General features: G+C 41.5%; 1 protein-coding gene across 1 annotated transcript in view; it reads left to right on the top strand.

Annotated features, from left to right (window-relative positions):
* ZNF704 (zinc finger protein 704) overlaps window positions 1-18,837 on the top strand; it is a 54,084-nt gene extending 35,247 nt beyond the window's left edge. The window contains exons 3-8 of the mRNA XM_026049653.1: window positions 947-1,179; window positions 4,060-4,160; window positions 6,468-6,729; window positions 8,288-8,392; window positions 14,686-14,780; window positions 16,538-18,837. Of these exons, the coding sequence (XP_025905438.1) occupies window positions 947-1,179; window positions 4,060-4,160; window positions 6,468-6,729; window positions 8,288-8,392; window positions 14,686-14,780; window positions 16,538-16,649 (908 nt within the window). The 3' untranslated portion in view covers window positions 16,650-18,837. The remainder of the gene's footprint in view (window positions 1-946; window positions 1,180-4,059; window positions 4,161-6,467; window positions 6,730-8,287; window positions 8,393-14,685; window positions 14,781-16,537) is intronic.
* The last annotated feature ends 8,026 nt before the right edge of the window (window positions 18,838-26,863 follow it).

The raw sequence follows: 26,863 nt of genomic DNA, 5'->3' as shown, positions 1-26,863 counted from the left end.
CACTCTTGCTCCCGCTCACCTGATCATATAATGAGCTACTAGTTAGTGGATCTGCTTCAAATGTCCTGTCAGGGCAACTGCTGCAGGGAGGAGGAGAGGCCTCCTGGTGAGCAGYTCTGGAGGCGATTCGGGGCCTGAAGAGGCACCTGCCTGTTCCCCTGAGAGAGAGGGGGTTCACATACATGCCCAGCTGGTGTGGTAGTATTTACTGTAAAGTGCTAAGGCAAGGCTCTAATTCATGCAGGRAAACACGAGGCTGTGGTAAATGGCTATGAGTTCTGGAGCCAGCTGCCTGATGGTGCACCTTTCTGAAGAAAAAGTGATGTCAGGCTAAGGACAGGCACCACCTGAATTAGAAAGAGATTCAAATTAGACAAAGCCATATGAACTAAGAGCCGGTGAGGAGGTGTTTGGCGTGTGACTGCGGTTTTCTTTGGTGTTGTAGCACTTGGCTGATGATTAGATTTTTATAGTTAGTGCCCTCATACTCAGAATACACATCCGCTTTTCAAGGGACCTCCTACTGACTGCGCAGTGACTTGAAGCTTGCACTTATCCCCCACTGCAGACCTGTGTCCATGTTTAAGGTTAAAAATGTGTTGGAAAGTTTTCTCCCTAAGCATGCCTGTAACATCCGAGTGCTTATCATGGTCTGTGCTCTGGAAGAAGTTGTTTTTCCAGATACAGCATTTGTTTTTAGAAAAAAACTTGTTKTTTTTTTTAAACATTTGTAATTCAGATGTGGAACCTGGGAATTAGTAAATGGCATTTGAATGCAGTGCGACAGATGTGCTCACCCTCCATGCATCCTGTGTTTTCACTTTTCCTTGCTGAAGTAGAGTCAATTACTAGCACAGCATCTAAGCCTCGGATAAAAGAACTCCATTGCCCTGCCACGTGGTGTAAGGTAATTTGCTTTAACGCCTGCTGTTGTTATTCCTCACAGAATCCCTAAATGGATCTTGGAAAGAAGGAGGATTTGTGCCTTCTAGCACCAGCAGTAGTGGATACTGGAGCTGGAACGCTCCCAGTGATCAGTCCAACCCATCTACCCCATCTCCGCCTCTGTCAGCTGATAGCTTCAGAGCTTTCCGAACACCTTCCCAGCCCGACGACGGCATCGATGAAGCCGAAACAAGCAACCTTCTCTTTGATGAACCCATTCCTAGGAAGAGAAAGGTTAGCCTCCTGTTAAGTTCTGTGTAAGTGGGCAAGGTGGGTGTTGTTAGACTTGCTCTGCTGTGAAACAGGAGTAAGTAGCTCAGGCAGCTCTTCGGGCAGGTCCCTCCTTGGCATCCAGCTGATGCAGGTCCTCAGCCCAGTCACTGTCTCGCTGAACCCAGTCGCCTACTGCACATGCTGCCATCAGCAGCACATATTTGCTGGCAGATGGTGAGGTTCTGCAGAGCCTCCTGCTCAGAAAGCAGGGAAGCCTTTTCCAGAAGGTGTCGCCTCTGGCCATTCAAGGGGGATCTGTCCTCCTTGGGCAAATTCTTTGCGTGCAGGATGCAACAGGCAGCCTTGGCATGTCATCACTGAGGCTGGCTGTGGCCTTATTACTTCTTGTTCCCTAGAGTGCTGCCAGTCTGACAGCATGTCACATACCTTGGTACTGGGAAGCGTTCTCCGCACAAACATATGGGGAGAAAAAGGGGGAGAGAGAGAGATCAAACCTGATGGCTTCTGATACACTAGTAACAGTGGCCAAATTTATCCTTCGTAGGAGCCCCAAGTGGAATACATAAAACACAGTGTAAAAAAAGTCCAAAAGGGAACCCAAAAAAGCACCATTCTGCTGGCAAGCTGGCTCCTCCCGAAGAAAAAGAAAACAAAGAGATGGCACTGGTCCAAGTTTTCCTCCCTTCCAACACAACGGGACAGATTTTACATAGCAAGATGAGAAAGAGCTTTCTGCAGGGAGGAGACAAACAGAATTTATTCCTCCTTAATGACTTGCTTTCTGGCTCAGACTGAGAGAGTTAATTTTTTCACCACCAGCAGGAGGAAGTTTTATTGATTGTTTCAACCTGTTCAGATTTATCATGTTGCGCCAGAAGTTGCTCATTTGCTGACCCACAGAGCTCTGCCCTTGTTTGTGTGAAAGGGAGGTAAAATGCCTTTGCCTGATGCTAAAAATTAAAAAAAAAAATGTATTTTGGAGGACGGATTTGTTACAAGAAAGGAAAAGTTAGAGCTGAGTGTTGAACAGAGGCAGAGAGGGTTGGGTGGGAGTGCAGGATGGAAAGGGCAGGAACACACAAGTGATTTGCCTTTTACTTCTCATTTAAAGTTACAGTTGTTGTCATCGTTCTTACTGTTCAGCTGTGATTAGACAGATGGTTTTACAGCTGCCATCTTTATTGTTATGTAAGTTGGCTTTAAATATTTCTACTTACAAAGCCTCTACAGATATATTACAGTGCCTGTTCTGGTTCTCATGGATTTTGCTTTGTATGGCGAGTGTTTAGTTTAGGTGGATTATTACTTGCCATACAGTATCAAAGCCAGATACTGTATCTGAGTACGACCTTGTACCTCGTCTCTCTTTCTACTCTGTGAGCTTTCATTTGGTTGGTTTGGAAGGATGGTAGGCTTTTTTCAGAACTCCCGGCATTGATAATAGAACTAAATGAGACAAAAGAGACAAAAGAGATACCTGTTTTGACAAAAAACCAATTTGCTCTGGATACTAAACATTCTGGCTCCATAAAGATACATTTAGGATTCCTGAGTCATACTGGAATTTCAGGTCAAGCACTTTTGAGGGAAATTTGTGGCCAATTTATGCTAAGGTGGAAGATTTTTCTAGAATCARTCCTGACTGATGATCAAGTATCTCAAGTAATGAAGCACTTACTTAGCATATATTTTTCAGACAGGAGTTGTTAGACTGCCAGGTGGCTGTTTGCACATGCTCCTGCAGTCAACTCGTGTTTGAAGAATTGGGATCAATTGCAATGGTTTAATTGTATTCTAACTGTTGTTTCTGAGGCAAGTGCTCAGACTTGGCTTACGTTAGCATGGGATTCTATAAGGTCCAAAATCAATAAGCATAAAGTTCAATTCTCATATAGGCTGAACATTGTGTATTCATTTAATCTTTTCCTTAATTAAAATTGTGGGATAGTATTTTGAAGCTGTTCCTCATGTTTTCTGTGCTATTGTGTGTTCTGTACTAGCAGARACAAAGAAGRACAAAATTTARATTTGAATARCAAGAGTTAAATAGTTAGKTTTGATTTTCAAATTAARTGTGTTACCTTTAAAAATATATATACAGTTCTTTAAAATCCATGCTGTTTGCTATCAGATACTCTGCTTTAAATCAGATTATTGGTCAGTTTTCTCCAGGCTCTTTCAGAATACAGAAGGTGGAACTGGTTACGGCCTTGTTTTCTGTGCTTTGAATCAATGATAACTCATGATAACTTACATGTGCAAAATAATATTATACTGAGAATATACACACATTCTTTAAAAATGTCCAAAAATTTTCCAGATGAAATTGTTCTGTCTAATTGAGGGGCATGGGAACTTCTGAATGTAACAAAAGTAGATTTGCCTGCTCTTTGGGTGGATATTATCTTTTGTCATAGCAGAAGCTACAGGTTTATGACACTGTTTTTTTGTGTTGGGAATTCATGAGCAAAACTAGCCTTTGGAGCATACTGTTGGCTTTAGGAGGAAACCCTGTGTTAAGTGGGAAGCCCCAATCAGCCATTATTTGAGAATAAAACTCCAAACGTATCAAACTTGTCTATCTTGTATAGATCCTTTTGTGGGAAGATAGAAACTGATACTTGCACAGTGAAAAGACATGGAGAAAGATTAGAGGGAGATCAGTTCTTGGCACAGGCTGCTCCTGTTGAATTCAGAAGGATTATACTGTAACAGATACACTGCCTGATTATATACTCAGATTTACAGACTCTGGACTTGGGCTGATTTCAAGTGCAGATAAAACAAARTGCTTCGTAGCTGTACATCTGTTTTGTTTTGGTGTGTTTTCCTTCCTCTGTGCAACTAAGAAGACTATGTTGTTTTGCTTGCAACTTTCAGAACTCCATGAAGGTGATGTTCAAATGCCTGTGGAAGAACTGTGGAAAGGTGCTGAGCACRGCTGCAGGGATTCAGAAACACATACGGACCATTCACCTTGGGTAAGAGAGTACTGCCAGCAGGAGCTTACAGGATCTGGTGGAGACTGGAAACAGGCCTCCTTTGCCAGGGACAGGAGCTGTCTTGGTCCTTTCCRTCTGATGAAATGGCAGGACAGTGCACTGAGGTGAACGGGAACCCATCCCAAGAGGAGAACACTTTATATTCCCTGGTGAACTTCTTTGGAGCTTACTAGGAGCTCGAATACTGTGCTCCCCTCAGGGCATYGCAGCCCAGCAGTGAGGGGCAGCTGAGCACTTTTGCTGAGGGGGAGCTGCCTGCGAGTCACCTCCACRCTGAGGCGCTGTGAGATGTGGCAGGTGTTAAGGCCTGTGTGAAGGCTTTCCAGCTCTGTTTCACTTTGGGCTGGATTCTGAGTACTCAAAAAAAGAAAAGAACCAGAAAATGACACAGCTGCCATTTCCATGTGTGTGTTAGTTGGGGTAGAAGCAAGATTTAGTCAGTCTTACATGATACAAGTTTTTTTGKTTTTGTTTTTTCCAGAGCTCTAGTTTGTAACTAAAATCTTCTGGGACATTCAGTGAGTGAAGTAGCTCTCTAATCCAWGCTTACAACAGGGATTCATGCTGCCTCATGCTGCCCTTGAGAGAGCAGCCTGAGAGTCCAGATATCAGGGAAATGGAGAAAGGAGGGATGCCCAGGTGTTGGCTTCCATGCCTCTGTATTCTTCAAGTTTTTTTTCTCACTTCCTCCTCTCTGCTGCCTTCGCCTGTTAGACACGTGGAAATCATAGAATCAGAGAATCATAGAATGCCCAAGGTTGGAMAGGACCTCAGAGGTCATCTAGTCCAACCCCCTGCACACACAGGGTCAMCTAGAGCACGTGGCACAGGGCTGTGTCCAAGTGGGTTTTGAAGATCTCCAGAGAAGGAGACTCCACARCCTCCCTGGGCAGCCTGTTCCAGGGCTCTGTCACCCTCACTRTTAAGAAATTTTTCCTTAAGTTCCTGTGGAACTTTTGATGCTTCAATTTGTGACTGTTTCCTCTAGTCTTATCGCTGGCCACCACTGAAAAGAGAAATGTGTCTCTGTTCTGTAAGTCTCTGTTATCCAGAGTTTAAAAATTGAAGTCACTGGGAGGAAGAAACAATTCTGGTATGGAGCCCAAGAAAGTCTTGCAAAGATGGTAGTAACTGAGCCTGGACTTAGGCTCTGAAGAATGAGGCTTTGAGAAATAGAGAAAATAGCTCCTACAGTGCAGTTATAAATTTTGCTCTTTGTCCTTTTTATGGCTTGGGCAAAGAGGGAGAAGAGTGAATGGCCAAATTTTACTAGAGATTGGAATTTGTAACTTTGCTGGAGAGAGATGTTTTGCTGAAGGACTTGGTTGAATCCAGCAGAGCAGTTTTAGCAGAGCCATTCAGAGCTGCTGAAGCCAAGGCATGCTCTCTCTGTGAGTTTCATTGAATAGTTGGTGGCTAGAGGACCACAGATAAAGATGTGTATGGGCAAGCAGGCTGTGAAAACCACTAGGGCTGAATGCCAGGAAAAGCAGAGATGTCGTGTGGCAATGTTGTACCTTGCTAGTTACATGGGAGCAGGAGGACCTGGCAGGGCTCCCATATTTCGCAAGTGCAAGATGCAGGGCAGAAATGTGTGCATTTGAGCCATATAGTTATATTTGTAAGTCATGTGGGTTGGGAATGTGCCGGAGGAGTGTGTTGTCTGGGACTTCCAGGTGATGTGTAGCCTGCTGGGAACCACATTCTGGTAGGCCTGATGTGTCCCTTCCCTGTGTCCCAATGGCTTGTGTGCTGAGACTGTCTAGCAAAGTTTTTTATTTGTGCTAAGTAGAGTTACAGTGAACCATAGCCGTGACTATATTTGGTTAGTAACCTATGATAAGATTACATATTATTTGCTGTTATATTACTGAATTATATCTTGCCCATGTTTGCTGTCTTTACCAGTATTCCTGTGGCTGCTCTGTCATTTCTAAGGTCAAAGTACTTTGAGATTCTTGCCAGCTTCAATAGTTAGGAGTGAGAAGCAACTACCTGAGGAAATTCCAGCTCAAGCACAGAAGTTAAATATCTAGTCCCAGGTCAAAGAACAAGTCAAGAATGACATGGAGAAAAAAAAAATCTGATTCCTACTTTTTTTGTCCAAAGACTAGGTGATTTTCCTTTCTTCTCCCCTTCCCTGCAGTCAGCATGTTGATAAAGCAGGTAGGGTTGAAACTGGGAATATTCATTTATTGCCAGTATGAATAAGTTTGCTCATGTTAAAATTCACTYCAGGGTTCTTGCTCTCATTTCATCAGTCCCTCCTTGTTTGTCTTGAAACAGACGTGTAGGGGAGTCTGACTACAGCGATGGAGAGGAGGATTTTTACTATACAGAAATCAGGCTCAACACGGACTCGGTAGCTGATGGCTTAAGCAGTCTTTCTCCAGTCTCTTCATCTTTAGCATCTCCTCCTTCCTTTCCCACCCAAGATGCAATCCGTCCCGAAACACCCTGTGCCAAAACGGAGACTAAATTGATGACACCTCTGAGCCGCTCAGCTCCTACCAACCTCTACCTCGTACACACGGACCACGCTTACCAGGTAATGCTGGTGAAGGGGACTGCATTGCTCATGCTGACATCATTAATATATTAGCAAGTACCTAAGGATTATGCCCTTATCTTAAAAATCAAAGTCCATTTTCAGTGGGTTAACAGGATTTGTGGGACAGCCCAAGGGTTCATGTCACTTAAATTGAGATGTACCCTTCCAGACTTAGTGGTCCTTAAGCAGTGGACTTGGGACTTCAACCAGTGGACTTAGGGGTACTCTTTTTCCAACCACACACTGGAGCTTACTTCAGGTTGAGAGCATTGCCCTGTGCTAYATTCCACTGACTAAACCTGCAGTATATTCCACTGACTACATCAGGTAATTCTCTACTGACTGCGAGGAAAGACAAGCCCAGATGCAGTCCTCTGTGCTGTAAACAGCCACATCCAGGCAGCTGAATCCCTTCCAGAGCTTTAGTTTCAGACCCACTTGTACTGGATTCTTCTGTAGGAAAATTCCCAAGGGATGCCAGGAACCATTATTTTCCATTACTTGTACAGAGTAAGATGTCGGTTTGCACATGTGAAGTAGAGCAGGAAAAATGGAAAAGCAAACAAGGTCTCCTCCTGCTCTTGGAGGTAATTCTTCGCAAATGGCAAAAGGCCAATCAGATCCAAGGTGCTGTTCCAAACATTTCCAAACTAAGTTCAGACACAAAGCATTAATTGTAAAAGYGCAGTAAAATCTGACATATTTTGGTCTGGATACCAGATGAGAAAAGAAGAACAGAGGCTTTGAAGTAGTGTGGTCTGTGACCTGCTCATGCACCAGGGAAAYGAACTGTCTTTTCTCAGACACAATAACTGGCATATACAGCATGATGTACCTTATTTCAGGTGTGCAACACAAATGTTTAGACTTTTTATGGAGACAAAGAGTTCATGGGCTTGTTTTAAGCTCCTGGGACTGCAGAGGGCCTGGCTGGAGCTTAGCACCTTTGCTAAGGRGAGGTCCTTGTGCTCCGCCTCTCAGAGAACAAGGCACCAACTCCCGGCTCCTGGGAAGCGCCTCCCTACATTGCAGATTGGCCGTGTAGTGGCCATCCCAGAATTGCCACTAAAATAGAAAAAAACTATGTGGAAGCCAAGGCTGGGTCATAAAAATCCTGCACAAATTTGGTAATTTGAATTTCCACTGTGGTTGGGAAATGGCAAATATAAGACTTGAAGTAAGAAAGGAGTAAGGCGGTTTTCRAATTTTTGATTTACCTTGGTCTTTTAAGAGCTACTACTGTATTTTTATTAGAGAAGGCTATTTTAATTGGGTTATTTTAAAATTTTACTTATAAAATAAAAGGTTTTGTGTGGATTCTCAGGAGATTTGTGGTTTGCCTCTAAACAAGATATAAAGATGGTCTTTCGTGACTGCCTCATCCAAGATTATCCTGCTCATGAGTAGGGCAGAGCGCTTGTCACTACCAGCATGGAAGCTTTTCACCTCTGAAGGTCTCTTGTAGATTTACAGTTTCAAGCAGTGGAAGATCCTTTGAAATGTTTTGGAAGAGGAATAGTTCTTTTTACTGGAATAATATTTTCTTTCTGGACAGGCCACTCCTCCGGTGAACATTCCAGGGTCAACAAAATTCACTCCTAATGGCAGTAGTTTTAGCATCTCTTGGCAGTCGCCTCCAGTCACCTTCACCGGCATTCCGGTAAGTCAGTGACAAATAAAAATAAAAATAAAAAGTTTTTAGAACTCTCATTTTTTTTCACAGTAATTCTCTCATGATAGATGTAAAGTTCATGTAACAGGTACAGAAGAAACCAGATTAACTGGTTGCCCCAGTTTACCTGCATGACTGATTTTAACATTTCTTTGCTGGTCTCTTGGGCTCACTGTAGTCACTTTTCCTTTCTTTTTTAATCTTTCTTTTTTTAAAAAAAAAAAAAAAACATTGGTGTGTGCAAAGGAAGAATTGGACCCATATGTATATATTTATATATTTATATATTTATATATATTTATATGTATTTTTAAAGCTGTAGGCTTGCAAAAGAATTTTTTGGTAGATGCAGAGCCTGACCCAGCATAGCCTTTTGCTGTGCCGTTAAAGGGTTACTGGAAAACCTCTCAGCCAGGGGGTGGTTATGCTGTCAGGCTAACTGGGATCAGGCGGTAGTGCTGGTATCCAACTCTGAACCCTGGGAGCAAAGTACATTTGGAAGGCAACAGGAAGYAGTGGTAAGATCAAATGCTAACTCTCATTCAGTAGGCTGCATACACAAAGCCTCTATCGAGAGCAGACCCTTCTGTCCTGTTCTACAGCAGATATGCATGTAATGCACCCTGCCTTTTAGTAGGATTGCGTATTRCAGTTTGATAACTTTTGAATGAAGTGTTAGCGATAAGTGTTATATGTCAACCTTCACATTTTATTCAGAAAAACTAGTGTACAAGGCCTAATTTCAGAAACAGGACTCCAGAAATACAGTGTTTACTTAGGTGCAGACTTACCATAATCTTAAATATAATAAAACAATATTGCTATGGATATGGTAATGGCAGTTAAAAACTTTTCTAAGTTCAAAGGATTAGAAATCAACGAATTTCTATGTTCAAAGGGATTAGATGTATGATAGATGTTAATGATAAATGTAATTGAGAACTTTCCAGTAGTGTAAAATCTTCTGCATAATAAATAGAAATAAATATGCATAGAATATATTCTATTTTTTATAGGAAAACATATTTTTCAGCACGTCAGTGATTGTTCTCTGACTATAAACCTGCTTGATATCATAGCCTTTCATTTAAAATTACACTTCATGGATTTTTACAGTGTGGTACATAAGACACATCACTCTCCCAAAGRACCATATAGCTTTTTTTCCCTCCTGACGGTGACTATTAGACATGGTGATAACAGATACTATTTCCCTCACTTTTCTTCACCAAATGACTCTCCAAAGTTTCTTACTGTCAACCTTTGGCAAATCTTGGAGATTTTCTGCAGAGGCTGAGGTGTCCGGCAGGGCTGCTAAAACATGAGAGTGGCTGAATCGATTACAGTGTGCCCTGCCAATGAATATTTATTAAATGGCATGAGGGAGCACCTCGCAGGAAAGGCCTCACGCTGGCAGCACTTGGAACAAGAGCGCCCCGGCGGAGCGCCCCGCCGGCGAGTTCCTCCAAGGCTGGATTTCACAGCAATGGGGCTGATACTGAGCGATTATGAAACTGGCTCCTTGTGTGCACTGGCAGAAATTGGCGCCAATAGTGCTGGCAATCTAAAAAGTGCAATTAGTAGCATTGTGAATCAGCAACTGAAGAGGGCAGAATTAGACACAAATGTGTTGAGTTTACTTGTTCAAGCAGTAGCATCAATCTGTAGCTACAGAATTGCGAGTTCTCAAAAGAACTGAAGAAATGCTAAATCACTTTCTAAGAATTATATCAAGATGCCAATGCTTTAAGTATAGTCTAAAAATAATCCCAATATGAAAATATGGAGAGCAGTGATGACAGCAGAATTAGCTCTCCCAGGTACCTGGGAGAGCCGTATGAGCGGTTTTTATATCTGTGTCTAACAGCATTCATAAGTCTGCTTAGCTCAAAAGAATCAAAACCTTTAAAGTTTTCACGCTTCTCCATGTTCTCACATTTTTTCCCTGTTCTCTCACATTTCCGAATTCTGTCATCTGCGAGGCCATTTAAGAATGACAAAGGCCTGCATTCGATAGAAAATTAAGTGTAGTAAGTGAGGGATGTAAATGCAAAATAATAACTCACTGAATGTTAAATGCATGTTACATCTCTCCAGTTTCAAAGCAATGTAAATACTGCGTGGTAAAATGAGGACACTGTCATTCCCAGCAGTACCCTGAGTGCAATAACTTCTGTGCTGTAGGGAGGCTCTACTGGGTAGGGGGCCACTTCCTCCTCCTCCCCTGAGGTGTCTGTCTCCTCAGCACAGAGCATGGGATTCTTCCTGAACATATTCCCTGAGATTGGAGGCATGGCTGTACCGAGGACGGGGATGTTGGAGGGCAAGGGTGAACAAGATGGCTTGCAACATTCTTCTTTGGTTTTGGCTTTTGACACCCACCTGTGGTGCCTCACCTCTGTGCAGGACAACGTCTGGATACCTTTGGGAATGTGGCATGTGCTTCTCAACAAGTCCCTGAACTGCTCTGAACATGCAGTACCTAAGCAGGGATCAATCGGAGGCTGATTCAATATCAATCAGCCCAGATTAGATGAGATTAGAAACCATATCAATTAGCCTAGACAGCTGCTCAGAGATACCCCACGCATGTAACCAGAGGTGTTTATTTGGAAGTCTTTACCTATCAAGTAGGAACATTAGGGATACCTTCAGCATCCTTAATGTTTGTGCTCTGAGCCACGCACACGTTATTTCCCACCTACTCTGCTCTGTCCTTCCCTTCTTGCAGGATAGTTTTTTAGGTACAAGAGGAGGCTGACCATTGGCACAGCTAAGAATCCACACTACATATGATTCTGCACATGGGGCAGGGATGTGCTGCCACTTGATAACAAACAATCTGAAGACAGGGTACAGCTACCTGATGTTGTGGCTGCCTAAACAAGAGGCTGGACTAGATGGTCTCCAAAAGTCCCTTCCAACCTCAACTGTTCATGGAAGGCATGTATGAGGAAGCTGAGCGAAATGGTGCAAGCCATTCTAATGGGGTGAAGAGCAGTGGAGTCTGTGTCACTTAATCCTGACTGACCATACAGTTGCACCGTCATTATTGTAAGACAGAGCTCATCTTGCACTCCAACTTGATCTCTGCTTTGTGGTATTGATATTTGCCTGGCAGTTCATGTAAGCCCAGAAGGTTGAAGAGAGGAAAATCTTTAGAGTTTTATTATTTGATATTTACAGATCACAAATCTTCTTTGTAACTACAGTTGCCCTTAGGARCTATAGCTGAAACCTGTAAGTCTTCCATTTTGGCAAATGTATCATTCACATTCATTCTCTGCATAGACAGCACTGCAAATGTGAAAGTCTCCGAGGTGAAGGATTGAATTCTAAGGCCCTGCTCTTACGCACGTGATGCAATGGGCTATAGCAAACTGGTGTTTTTTAGACCCATTGAAAAGGACATTAAAATACACTAAAGCTCAAATTCAGAGCAGTATTGCCTTCATGGTGAGTTAGTGCACAGAAACCATAATGTAAAGRCCCTCCCTGGAGTATGTAGGAGTATGTATTCCTGGAGAATGTAGGGAGGAAGGGGCYAAGCTCTTCTCATTGGTGGCCAGTGACAGGAYAAGGGGAAATGGGTATAAGCTGAAACACAGGAAGTTCCATCTGCGTGTGAGGAGGAACTTSGTTACTGTGAGGGTGACAGAGCCCTGGCACAGGCTGCCCAGGAAGGTTGTGGAGTCTCCTTCTCCGGAGGTCTTCAAAACCTGCCTGGATGCCGCCCTGTGCCCCGTGCTCTGGGTGTCCCTGCTKGAGYRGGAAGGTTGGACTAGATGATCTCTAGAGGTCCCTTCCAACCTCAACCATTCTGTGATTCTGTGAGTACGTGAGGTGAGACTGTCTCAGACAGGGAGCAGTTACTACTCAGCTCTTCTRCCTTTGGAAGTGATCAGGATAATACTGTGGTGCAATGATAACTGAGGAATATGTTGAATAACAGGTAGGTTATTCATTTTGGATAGGTATCCAAAATTTGATGGGGGTCAAAATGTTTAAGAGCCATAGCAGATTTGACTGAGATCTCCTGTTGCTGGTAGCTACCAAAAGCAGTGTAGTGTGTGTTAAATGCCAAAGACTAGAAAGGTGTTATTGCTTTGCCAATGATAAAATGAGGAAGCATTTATCTGCTGTGTTTCTATCATTCTATCATTCAGCAAAACAAGATAAGTAGTTAATAAAGGATAGAAAAATCATGTCAATCAACATGCTTTTATGTAAAGCACAATTTGTCAAGCAAACCTTATACCACCAGCCTTTATATATTTCAGGTTTGGTTGGCAGAGGCAGCTACATGTCTAACATGCAGGTTTTGCAAGGCAGCAGGTATTTCAAATGAAAGTAGGCAGTGCCAACAGAGCACGTACTAAGCCATGAAGCTCTGGCAGTCAGACCTGGAGAAGCAGCAGTTAACTGAGAATCTTCCTCACTGGGGCAGCACCACTGCCACATTASGGTTGATGCTTTTAAGCATTTTCATAACTCATCTGCCAATAAAACTACAAAGTAAAAACTGAAGATCTGTTTTCTGGTAGAACACARGGTAATCATCTGTCCTTGCGTACTCCTTTTGTTAAATGGGGCCCTTTTCAGATCAGGTGTTTTAATTGTGCAAAACATTGCACAATTAAAAAAAATGTGCAAAACACATGAAAAAAAGGGAGCTTAGATAATCAGTAGTAATTAACTACTTAGTAGTAGTTGATTACAGTAGTAATTAACTTAGATAATAAGTAGTAAGGGAACTTAGATGATCAGAGGGACATTGACCTTAAGAGTAAAGATTGCTGAGGATCTGGGAGTTGTTGCAGACAACAGGCTGCTTTTGAGGAGTGACAGGACAAAGAGAGCTGGTCTAGTCTGTGAATATATGAAATGAGAATAAGGCAAAGAAAGAGGAAATTTGTTTCAACTCTCAAGACATGAAATGTATTAGTAATGGTCTGAACTTGTGTAGATTGTTATTAGTGGGAGCTTTACATGCTGCTAAATCAGAAGCTTCTGTAGTTACCAGCTGATAGTAAAAGTTGAAAGCATGCCTGCTGTTAAAAATGCTTTATTTATTTATCTATCTATTTATTTATTTATTTATTTGCTGTGGAGTACCTATAAAGTGGATAGTTAAGCTCAAAGCACATTCAATAACTGTCTTCAAGTCAGGTCAGTTCTTCCAAGAAGATGTTAYCAGACTTCAAAAGGGCAGTAGTGAAAAGTAGCAGTTATACAAGGACTTGTGGCAGYGTCTGCAGTCCCTGGCCGCAGTGCTCAGTGGCCCTTCTATGCGCCCAAGTTTGCTGTATTTGTCAGCAAGCAAAATGACATTCTCTATATGTCAAAAAAAATAGTGTTCCTAAGTGTATTTTCCTCTTGTGTTTTAGTTGCAAATGGTAATGGCCTTCGCCCAGGAGCAAAACAAGCCCTTTGCAGCAAATAATCCAGGAATTGCTTAAGGTTGAGCTTTATGCTTTGATACCACTTGGATTATGTTGCCTGCCCCCAAACTGCTCTAGAAAGCTTATTTAGAAAATTTTAGAGGAACAAAGTATTCATGGAAGTACTCAGTACTCATTCRTGGAAGGGAAAACAAGGTGGGTGAGGAGGCTTTGAGTGCAGAGAAGAGGGAACTATTTGGTACATTTTATTGGCAGCCTTGATCAGAAGGACAATCTTGCCCCCTTATTAAGTCCCTAAGGGATGCATTTAAAGTATCCTGTAGCAACCTCCTTCTCCAAAGCCACTATCTCTATAAAGAATACAAAGTCACATACTAGAGCCACATGTGAAATCCGTGTGTTTCATAGGGAGTTGTTGGCACGAATCTTGTGGAACAGGCTGCTGTTTCTTTTCTCCAGCTTTTTTCTCTGCTTAAACTGGAAAAGGGTTTAGTAGGAACTATTCAGAGTTCTCAGGAAGAATGAGTGCATGCATTTTCTGTCTTTCCCCCAAACTGAAATAATGCTTTTCTGTATTATGCTTTGCTCTATTTGGATATTTGAATATTCAAAGAAATGAAAAGGAGCAAGGATAAGGTACCTAATGCTGAAAGGATCTATTTCTAAATAGATTCCCAACTTCATTATGTTTGCTTGATGTATAATAACCTTCTCTGGATATCTTTGCCACCATGCATCATTAATTGCATTTTCTGGAGAATATTCTGTTTGCCTAYGATAACCAGCAGAAACTGCACTGCTGAAGAATTGGAAGTGTGTTTATATTGATCCATACCTGTATGTCCTTCATCAGCAGCTTTTTTTTGTCTGTATTAACAGGTCTCACCAACTCATAACCGTCCTGCAGGGAGTGGAGAGCAGAAACAGGCCCACACAGTTCTCTCATCGCCGCCTAGAGTAGCGTTTGGCTTGAGGTACGGGACCCCTTGCACCAGCAGCTGCAGAACTTAGAGGCTGTTTCGTAAATAAGATGTCAGTGGCCAGAGGAGCAGAACTGCAGCACTGACTGTGATTCCAGTTGTCAGGCAGATTCGCACTAAAGCACTTCAGAATAGCCATTGGAAACCGATTTTCCTTTTCATTTACCCTCAAAGCTAAAGATCTGGGGGAGATTGAGTTGCTGAGAAATACAAAAGGCAGCCTATGAATAAAACCCCTTGAGCTCGCTAGAAAAATTGGGAGTTCAGGTGCAGATCTAAATTTTTATGTAAATGGGTGTTATCCAGATAACTCTTGAAGTTTGAAGAATCCTGAACTTCATTATATGGCTTTGTTTTCTCCTTGAGAGGCCAGGATGTCTTGTGTGTTTATCACCATTAATCCGAGTGGTATGTGACTTCAGTTAAATTATGAAAACRTATCTTACAAAAAAACATGTAAAAGCAAAGCTTTTTGCCTTGTCTTCCTGCATATAGGCTACATTCAGTTATATTAAAGATAACGAGTGTTTGGACCAGAGTCTGCTTTAAAAAAACACTATGTTCAAAGAATTATGTTAAAAAAGTATTTTCTTRCTCATTTTCTTGTCATAATTTCTCATGGTCCTTGAAGGGACTGTATCCTTAAAAGCAACCTAACTGCAAAAGGAAATYTTTACACTTCTGAGTTTCCTCATGTCTCTCGTATTATTACAGATACTACAAACTGAATTTGGCATCTTCCCGGTTCCTGGATTGCAGCCATTAATGAGTGTTCAGGAACCCAGATGTGATGTATGCATCAGCGTAATCCCCAGGGGATTCCCATCCCTCTTTATGCTGTGCAATATTTGGTACAGATACAAAACAGTTTTTTCTCCACTCTTGATTTAAAGATGCCAGGGCTACCGTTGGCACTGCCCTTAGGAGMACTGGTCACTCCTTGCAGCTCTGCTTCTCAGCATGTTTGCTGGTTGGCTACATGTTGAATGAAAAAAAAAACAGTTATTTTGACCATTTTTTAAGCTGTTGTTATGAACTTTAAGAATTTGTAGTATGATGGACTACATGGCAGTTGTCTGGCTTTAAAAGCAAATGCTGCCTGCCTTCCTGGCCTGGAGGTAAAAGAGAAGGAACACACACGAGTGCACTGCTGCTGMGGGCGAGGGTTAAAGCTTGTTTCTATCACCTCGTTTTTTTTTTCCCAGTCTGTTCACAGCAAAGCTCAGAGTAAAGCATGCAATAAGGATTCACAATTTAAGAGTAAGCAGCTTTCCCCCTCTTTTGTATAGCTGCTCTTTGAGGCAGTCTGTATGGGAGAGCTATGCTGCTCAGAGCTGTGTAAAACGTGGACCACAGCTCTGAGCAGAGAGTATCTTSTCTGGCGTGATACAGGCTGTGCTGCAGAGCAGCCACAGTGATAATTATGCCTGCACATTCATGGGGCTTATATCCATGTAAGGATGAGTCACTGGCTGCAGTAAGAGCTGTACATTATTGGGATGAACCTCGGAAGAGAGGAGCAGCCCCAGCAGCTGCAGCAGAGCCTGCAAGGAGGAGGACAGATCCTTCACAGCTGGGCGACCACGGCCACGTGGCCGTTCGCTTCAGCAGCTTCTTGAAAGCAACCAAAAACCCCTTGAAAGCCCTGGGGCTTCCCTCCATGCTGCACTCTCTTTTACTTCCCGTCCTGACCTTAGAGTGATGAAGCCCCACAAGCATTTCCTTACCAAGCTTCCCTTTCTCTCTGACAGGAAGCCTAGAGGGGAGGGGAAAAAATGTCGGAAGGTCTATGGGATGGAGAACAGAGATATGTGGTGCACTGCCTGCCGGTGGAAGAAGGCCTGCCAGAGGTTCATCGACTAGAGACTGGCGTCGTGCCCAGGAGCTGGGGCTGCGGCAGGAGCAGCTTTTGCTGCRTCGCTTCCCGCTTGCCCGCCCGGGATGCACTGTTTGCTTTGGGTTTTTATTTTTGGAAGAGCTTTGCATTTCAAAGTGAAGCACTTGTAGCCAAGGAGATGCACTAATGAAAACCTGTGTGGAGCAATAGAGCAAAAAATAATTTTAAAAAAAGACCAACAAAACGAAGAACATGCAACAAAATTCTGTCTTACTAAGTATTGAAACCAGAGCAGCTGTTAGTGTTTTTCTGTAAAAGAAAGGAAAAAGTTAATTTTTTTGCTAACTCTCTGAACTACTTGCTCCTTCAGACCCCTTTTTAACCATTTCAGTCTCTGTGTTGTGAACGTCTGTATTAGCTAAACTGAACAATTTTTCTTTTCCTGGACAAAGAAACGAAGATTTTTTTTTTTTTTGAAAGCTTTCTAATAAACACTTCAAAGTCATATAAGCTACAGTTTACTCAACAAAAGCTGTACCAAGACTGGAGCCTGCTAACCAGTTCTCCTAATATGAATGATCATGGTCATACGGTATTTTTGGAAGGGGGATGTGGGGAGGAGTTGCCTTTTTCTTTGTTTGTTTGTAGGACGAAAGTCTGAATTCACAAGAAGGACAAACAATGTTCCTGGAATATTTTTAAACCAGATACAGACTGGTCGAGTGGAACAAAGTCATTTAAGTACCAAATTGGATTTTGRTTCCCTAGAGGAAGAAGAGCGGCCATGGAAAGTCACCAGCAGGTGTTGTCACAATGGAAGATGAGGGAAGAAATTCACTGATCCTTGATTGAAACCCATAAGAATACMATTGGGGTCCAGTAGCTTTCCTTACCACTGCCCCCTTTTCTAGGAAGGATTAACAATTGGACCAGCAGAATTCTTGCTATTGCTGCAGGAGCCCTGTAAAGAACTGGTAAACGCAGCCATTAGGATTATAAGAAAGGTTTGTTCAGGGATGTGGTCCAGCCAGCAGTTCTGCTCTTGTTTCCTTGTCTCCYGTTCRAGAGAATGTTGTTAAATTGATGGTTTCCTCAGTTGTGTGGGGTTTTTTTTTTCATTAAAGTTCCTAACATCTATTACGTACAAAAAATTACTAGAGAGAAGAAAGTGCCCCCTTTCCACAASATGATCCCAAAAAGAGAAGTACAGCAGCAGAGGAGCAACATATTTATGGTAAAACTACATTCCTAAGCTCATTTTGGTGTCTGAATTAATATGTTTTTATACTGGCAGTACTTGGATAGGTTTGGATACTTTGTATGTTTGTCCAATAGAAAATCTGTACCTGGATGCAGGAAGCCACTATTCTCTTCCAGCTGATACAGAATTCCCATTAATTGTTGTTTTAGTGGAAAAGTAAGACAAGAATTTCTTAAGATATGAATRTATCCCACTGAACAATCCCTGTTCGTTAAACAAAACAAGGCACCCAAGAAAACCACCTCAAAGTTTCAGAGGCATGCAGGCCCACTGATTTCTGGATTTCTTTTTCATRCCATCTGAAATCAGGCCAGATTTTAGGTATTTCTTTTTTTATTATGTAAGCTGCCTAATCCTCACAGAAATAAGGAGACTTTAATTATCTAAACAGCTTCGTAAAATCTGGTCCAAAGTTCCCTTAGCTTTACTGAGTGTGCATTGCTGCTTGTGCCTGTGAAGCAAGCCCAAAATGATGAAGCAGTCATTAGAACATGTGCTATGAAACTGAAAGTGCTAAGCAGTACACTATATCGTAGGAGCTTCCAAAGGATATCATCTTTTATTTTTCTTCTTTTTGAACAGCTTRATTGGGCAATCAGACGCCTAATTTGAGCGTGCTGGTCTGGTGGTTCACAAATTGTGCCATTTACATGCCCGAGTGGCAGGATGTGCTTGCATGCACCCAGGTACTTGATTTTGTGCCCAGTTGTGTTAAGTCATGGGAAAGCGAAAAAGAGAAAGAAAATAGACTCTGAAATCCAGTAAGGCCCTGGAATATATATACACATGTATGTGTGTATAGAAAATATCTGGGGTTAACAGGGAAGAGAAAATGGTTTTGTTTGTAACTATAAAAGAAGCTAAACTTTGGCTATTTATGTAGCCATTGCTTTATTACCTTTCCTTTTAGTAAAATGTGGGGTTTTCTTTGCATGTTTTATTATTTTGATTTCTGTAGTAAAACACCTCAGAGTAATTAGTAGTCATTTCATCTTAAAACATTGTTTGCTCTTTGTGTATTTACCTTGGGGGAACGTAGAAAATCTGAATCTTCTCAAAGATTTTTGTGCTGGCTTCCCCCCTTTAAATTTTTTTTTTTTTTTTTTTTGCAATGACTCCAAGACTAATTATAAAGAGTTTATAATAATTAATTTCACCATTTTTAGAGTATTTCCCCATTTATTTGTTGTTCTCCTCCTTTTCTCTTTTCACTTCTTTGYTATGGAGAGGGTTTTTTTCTGAAAATAATGTATTAGACGGTATATTTTTTCTATAATGTCGTGGCATCATGAGCACCTTTCCTGAGGGCACTTTACAAATTAATCTAGTAAGATTATTTTTTATAAATTTCTGCACAAAAGGGTAAAGTCTTTCTGGTAGAAGGGAGTTAACATAGTTGCAATGGTCATGGAGCAATGGTTTTGTTGCCAGACTAGTTTGTTCTTTGGATTTGGATTCTCTACAGCCACAGAGTTACAAGTTACCACAGCATGCGAGAAGGTTTGCGTTAACAAACTGAGGGCAGAAACTATTTGGTCTAGCATCAGTCTGGGTAGRTGGAAGGTAGATGGTCAGCATTTTTACACAAATTTTAGTCGGCAAGGTGTGTACGGAACCAGGTTTGGATGTGAGGGCGCCTGCGTTTGATTTGTGGGTGCTGGAGGCAGCGCCTGAGCGGGGCCTGGAGCGCAGGCGCTGCTCCGTGCCGGCCTGCGCGCCGCCGGCTGCTCCCGCTTCCACAGAGACCCTGCCGGCCTCGCGGTGTGCCCAGCCAGGCCGGAGCTGCCAGCAGAGCCCTCGCGCTGCTGCCAGCGTCGCGCAGGCTGCGTTGGCTCTCCCGTGCTGGAACACGGCGCCGCAGCGCTCTCCGAAGCTCCGTCATGTGCCTGGCACCCTGACCACCACTGACTCGGGTCGGGCCTCCCAAAGCAGGCCTCCTTGTCTTGGGTCCTGCAGAAGGGCAAGCTTGAGCGTTCAGCTCGGCCACCCCCATCGCTGCCCTCCGGAGCTCCTCCCTTCCCTTGCTCCATAAGATACAGGTCGTTGTCTGCCCCTCCAAAGCAGTCGGGAGGATCGGACAGATGCCATGAAGCAGAACCTGCGTTGCTGCAGGCCCTTGGATGTCTGCTCATCTGTGTCAAAAGACAGAGTTGCTCCCCAAGATACAAAAATGGAAGGATCTGGTGTAATAGTTTTGGCCACCTGCTAGTCATAGAAGTTGCCAGCACTGATGTCTGGCTTGGCATAGACAGCATAGGTCCCGTATATTTTTCTTGGAGTCTTCTTGCTGTAACAACCCCACTTTGCCTGCTCCCCCCAAAAAATTACCTGGAAAAGGAAATTATTTAAGTGATGGGAATTTTCAGAGGCAATTTTAAAATGTGATTATGCTCCAGCAGCTTCCAGCTGCTGTGAAGTAGCAACTATTAGGCATTAAGTACTCTGGTCATCTTATTTGTAAAGTTATTCCCACCCAGAGCAACGTGCCTAATTCTGTAGTGCCTTGCACAGGTGTACACGGATACACAAGATGCAAAGCGAGCAAGAGCTTTTCCTCTGCAGCCTGCCCGTTTGCGCTTCCTTTTGGGTGATACCCGCTGCCGGCCACGGCTGYGCAAGGCGAGCGGGGAGGCCCCTATGCAGAGTGCCTGCCTGCCGCGTCGCCTGGCAGGACACGAGCCTGCTGTGAGCAGCTGCTCTTCTGTGAATTCCTTGCACCTACTTTCTCTAACGTCCATAAACTTTCTCATCCCTTCCCCACATTTTTGAAGGTGATGAAGAAGCAGGTACACAGCAGAAGGCAGGGCTGTAGCAGAGAGTTCTAGCTGGGGACACACTTAAAGATGGGTTCCAGCTCTAGGCAGTATCCAGATATTGACGCCCTCCTTGTACCAGACCGACYGTTGTTGTTGTGGCTGTTGTTGTTGCTTTGTTTGGTTTCCCGTTCTCTGCCATGCGCTGGCAGCAGCTGGAGTCAGCTGTGAGTGAGGCCACATGAAGGGATCTCTTTTTCCCCCACTCTTGAAGATGTTGCAGCCGTCTCAAAAACTGACTTGAGAAGCTCGCTGGCCATGCGCAGAGCCGCAGCAAATCACCTGTGAGGCTCCTCTGCCATGCTTCAAGCTTCAGAGCAGCCTTCCTAGGGAATAATTACGCTGCTCCTTTTCTTAAAAAATATGTTGATCAGGAAATTTCGTAAAATCTTACATTATTATGACTTATATCTGTACTTCATTATTTTTATATAGGTGGCAGCACTGGAAGTGAGACCTATAAGAGTGTTGGATTTAATGCTTGTCAGGATTCATCTGGTAGATACTGTTGGCCATTGCAAAACATCATAGTGGAGATTTTGTTCCAGTCTAAATTCAGGAGAATTATATGATGCCTTTATCAAAACAACCAGAAAGGAAGTCACTAGGAAAAACTAATCAGGGTGATGGTTTAGATACAGAAGGTGCCTACTAAATGTCAGCGGCTCCTGTCTGCAGGTATTTGAGTCTGAAAAGCTTCTCAGTGCTAACAAAAACCCCAGAATATACAGTTACAGTTGATAGTGTCTGCTTGTACTCTGGTTTTCCATCCGAGACTATAGTACTTTTGCCTAGACCACTGTTTCCTATCAAAGTGCAAGATTAAAGAACATTTGTACCTTCGATTTATAACTTTTTTGAGTTTATTCGGTGATATATAAAACACTACACCCTGTTCTTTCTGCTTTGAACAGACTGTTTTCAATGAGAATCCAGAAAGACCCTGAAAGTAGAGATGAGTCTGTTTCTGATGCCACCAAGCAAAATTGTTTCATTGCTTGTACTTTTGGCAGGAAAAAAAAACTTGTTCAATAAATTCATAAATCACAATGCAAGGGAACAATTTAATGTAGTAACAAACCAGTGTTGTGCTTTTTAAGACTCATCTTAAAACCAAGAGTTTTTTTCCTTCAATATTTGACTCTTAAATATGAGAGATCTAATATACCCTTGAGAGAAATTAGTGTTATTAATATGTTTTGCCATATTACTTGGGATTCTACACAATATTATACTAACAAGGCAGCATTTCAAGACCAGATCCAGATTCTTGATTGAATTCCGTGTTAAAGATAAATACACTCTGATGCTTAAAAGTGTTTGAATGTCAGTGTTTACTGTCTTTGCCAAATACAAAGTTCGAGATTTCTAACTTGCATTTTATGACTAATAGTCTTCAAAAAGATAATATGCTAGATTTTAGAGTTTTTATCTTATTCTGTTATGCACTACATCTATTAGCATATACTGTGCAGTGTCCAGAGAAACAGAAGTTACTAAAATRTTTATAAAAAATACCTTGGGAAGACAGCAAAAATGATAAAATTAATATTAATTTCCTCAGGGAAAGTAAGAGGACTGTAAATGCAAGATGCAGTTCTATTTGAGTGAAAGATGGTTAAGAGATTTTTCTATTCTAGGCAAAATTTAAAGGATCTATATGTTGTCTAATAYTAAACCTTATTTAGATCCAAATAGGAAGAGGTCATTTTATCTGATTAAAATGTAGAAAATGATCTTGAACCATACGTAATTTTAATATAAATCAATAAATTTGTATAAAGTTTTTCAGAATGTATTGTAAATATAAAAAAAATCTTGTTTATACAATTCCTTAGTGAAAATATACATTGTCTGCAATTGGATTGCTTTTTATCAAATTATATATAGCTAGCAGAAAATAATATAACAATGAGCTATCCCGCAGGTATTAAGTACTCTGCTTTGCAAGATGCTCCTTTCCCCTTGATATTAAAAAAATAAAAAAAATGACACCACAAAACCTTTCTCCTATCTGCAAAGGTATCAGCTTCAGCAAAACAAAGTTAATATACATTAGCTGTTATTTGAAGGAATATATATGCAAGTTCTCAATGCTTTCTTCAGTTGTATATGAAGAAATTTATTTTTTGCCCATACTACTTTCTCCTTACCGAATCTTTGTCATCATGGCTAGAGACTCTGTTCCCCAAATWCTTGCGTATTTATACTGAAATGAATAAAAATACATATCAAAAGAAAAGCACCTAAAACTTTAAGTGACACATGACATCAGAATTTTTATTATCATCATTAAATTATGGTAATTCTCACACAGATGCCAACAAATCTTTCAGGAAGAGATGCATATAATCCATAAAGCAGGTGTGTTTACTCTAGAGGTAGGTAGTCCAAAATCAACTAATAGATTCAGATTCATTAAAGCACTTGTGTGTACGTTTAAMTTTTCTTACACATTTTGTGAATGAGACTTTTCTGGTTTCTAAAGTTAGACTCATGTTTTTAAGCTTTTCTGAAGACAGGACTTGGAAAGAACAGATACTCTTATAACTCTTATCTGAAATACGCACTTTGTAAGACAATCTATCTTTTTCTGATTTTATGCAGTTTATCTGGTACTTAGAAGACCAGRAAAAAAAAAAGATTGGGATTTTTTTCTATTTTTTGCTTTGCAACGGGAAAGTGAAAGAGTTGAGAAGTTTATTTGTACATTTTAGCATATGAAATCGTTGCTTAGATTTGTAAGAGTTTTGTATTTGCGATCAAACTTAAAGGAACTTACTTGAGCGTGTCGGGGAAATGCACAACCACCAGGTCGCTTTATCTAAATTTATGTAGTTCCATCTGTATTCCTTGTGTGCTTTTCCAGTGAGTTGAGTACACAGGAGATCTAAAGCTGCAAGGAAATAAGAATAGGTAAGTTCACCAAAAAAAAAAAAAAAAAAATTGCTGTACTGTTAAATGAAAATTATGTTGTCTTGTAAAAACTTTAGTGTTAAAAAAAGCATTAGTACTTTTACTGAAAAGGAATCTAGAAAGTAGCCTTATTAATAAGGTGCAATAATTAAAGGGCTAAATTGTGGAAACAAGTGGTGTGTGTATGAACATCACTATGAAATGTGCACTCTTTTAAAACTAACTTCTGTAGCACTGGGCTCTTATTACCTCTCTGAAAYGATAATGGTGGCATGATTTTATAAGCATTTATTGTAAGCTGTGAAAGAGAATTTGGGATTCCATAAGCATCAAAATAATGAGGRGGGAAATTGTGAAATGCATAGGAAAGTAACGTGCAGTCTAGCATGGAAGAAGTAACCTAAAAATCCATACAAAGCTTTGGAAARTGTGGATTGCTGAAAGAAGAAAAAGTATTGAGCTTGGTTATGGAGATAATTTAGTCTGAAATTGACAGTAATGTCAAAAAAATGCTTCAGAGAAAAAAAAAGAGTTTTATATCTTGGTTTTTATCATCATTTTTTGCTTAAATCTGTATTCTAATTGTGCAAACATTCCTAAATTGTCAATAGTTGGCTTGATATATATTATAGTGTATTATAATCTGAGCACCACCTTTAAAATGGAGAGATTTCTTCTTTCAGACTGCACAGTCTGAGTCTCTTCATACAACATGATGAGACTGAAGCAGAGAGGCTGGACAAGCAAAAGGACAAGCAAAGATGCAAAAGGACACTTGGGTGGTTCATTGATCCCTTAGGAAGAGCGTTTGAGTGCTTAGACTGAKGGATCCTCTTGTGTATTTTTAAGGGAATTTCTCCTCTCCGTCTGCACTGTGACGTTTCACAGAGTACAGACTGCCCAGTKTGTTGCCTCTTGCTGTCATGTATTTTGGCTGTTAAAGAATGACATAAAAGTCCCTATTTTTGTCTTTTTCTCAGAATTAACTAAAAGATGGAAGTAATCAGGTGTACTGAACAGAACTGTGGATGGTGGTTTCACTTTTGGGCTTTCTTCTGATAAAGGGCCAAGGGATGAATTTAAATGTATAGAGACATTATTTGAGACAGGCTTGAGCCAACAAGGTAAGAAATAAACAACCAAAAAGAACAGACGCATTCCTCAGAGTGGGTCACAGGAGAAGGAAACACTCTGTCCTGGGTCATTTCGGTTTGTGACYGAGGCTCGTGACTCCTGCGAGGGCGACAGAGCCCTGGCACAGGCTGCCCAGGGAGGCTGTGGAGGCTCCTTCTCTGGAGGTCTCCAAACCCGCCTGGATGCCGCCCTGTGTCCCGTGCTCTGGGTGTCCCTGCTGGAGCAGGGGGCTGGACTAGAGGATCTCTAGAGGTCCCTTCCAACCTCAGCCATTCTGGGATTCTGTGATTTAAAATTAGGCAGAGTAAACCTTAACGGTGTGGCTGTTCTTTTCTGTRTTTTAGTGTGCTGTTGCTTCTCTAGCCTCAGCGCTATATATTTTTGATAGAGATATTTTTCATCTGCCAGAACGCTGTACTAGTTTGTTTGCRTAAGGGAAAGATTGTACCATCTTGTCAGGAACCAGCACTGTGTTATTTGTAGTTTTATAATAGAGTATTTAATCCTGCTGGCTTATTTTACTTGCCAATATGTAGCATCTCTTCTTAGAAGAATCTGAAGCCAAATATGATCAGATGGTACAATTATAGTTACTTAATATTAGATGTGTATGAATAAATTGACTATAAAAGACCAACTCCARTGAATCAAACAACATCAATGCAATGTCTGTAAAGTCATATTTTATACAGTTTGTAAATTTAAAAAAACTTTTTTTTTTTCCTCCTCAGTCATGACAGGAGTTTAGCAGAAAWTAATTCTAATTAATTTGAGGAAAGGAGGGAAAAGCCCAAAGCATTTTTCTGAAATAAGCAACCCTTACTAAGCTCCCRGGAATTTTATCTATAGCAAAGACATCCTATAGCCAAGACATCCCATGTGCCACCTCACGTGACGGCACTACTCTGAGGTCTCCCATTACAGAGGTTTCTATTTTTTTTTAATTAAGAGGCTGACAATATGTCCTTATGGCTGTCAGTAAGAGGGAAGTGCAGGTAGTGCTGTAACTATCTAAGTGCCCAGAGCACTGCCATTTTTCTCGGAATTGCCGTGATTCCTGTGAGGAGCTGCATTGCAGGGGTAGCACGGACGGCTTTCCTTCGGTGCAACTAGTTCTGCTGTAGCTGGGAAGTATGGAAGTGCAGATCTCCTTTTGGGTGCTGGAAAAGAGAATTTAGCTCGCGGGATTTGTGGGAAAGAGGGGACGTGCCCAGGCATGTCTGCTGCTCTGGGAAGACCTCGGCTTGTGTTCCAGGGCTGCCAAAGGGGCTCTGCTTTGGACATGTCGTCTAGTAAGGGATTTAAGAGCTGTTAAGCGCGGGGTCGTCGGTGTGCAATCCAGGTCTCTGATGGCAAGTGAAAAGGTTTCTTGAGAAGGGAACCAGGAGGGCCAGCCTGGTGTGCAGGGAAGGCACTGCCACTGTCCACGTCACCTTAAATTACAAAAAGAAGAAAAGAAAAAAAGAAAAAAAACCACCAATTGCCCAGTTTTCGTGCAAATGGGACTTTTAATGCACCCTGATGGCATAAGACTGCAGTGTTCAGCACCGTGTATCCTTTTGTCTCTCTTCAGTCACAAAAGGGGAGCATCTGCCCATRTATATTGTTCTTCCATTGTTTCCTATCAGATTTATGTGGGGGCAGATAACGTAAATTTAAGGGGTTTTGGAAAGCACCTTTTTCCTGACTTTTTCTCTTTAGAAATATAGCATTTACTCTTCTACTTGGCATAAAATTAGTGACCTTTAATTTGCTCAGCATTGCACTTTATGTATATTTTCACTTGTTGGGCCATGTATTTTTGATACACTAAACAAAAGAAGTTTTGTTAATCCAATTCTAGCTAGAAATTAACTATGAAATGAAGATGTTTTTATAAAAATGTGGTTTTTTTAAAAAAAAGCTAAATACAGCGAACGTACTGTTTAGATCAGAAGTATTTTAATGAAATGACAAGAAATACAATGTCTTCTGAAATGATTTACCACTTAATAAAATGAATATGTTGATGGATAGCGTAATTTAAAATGGAATATGAGGAATGAAGAGACACTAGTAGACATTTGATTTGTTTATATACAAAGCCTGCATTAAGTAATTGATTTAGCACTTAAAA

The sequence above is a fragment of the Nothoprocta perdicaria genome, unplaced genomic scaffold (genome assembly GCF_003342845.1).
Source record: "Nothoprocta perdicaria isolate Ctin4 unplaced genomic scaffold, notPer1 scaffold_60, whole genome shotgun sequence".
NCBI lineage: Eukaryota > Metazoa > Chordata > Aves > Tinamiformes > Tinamidae > Nothoprocta > Nothoprocta perdicaria.
The sequence above is the reverse complement of the archived record's forward strand: the minus strand, read 5'-3'. Positions and strand labels throughout refer to the sequence as shown.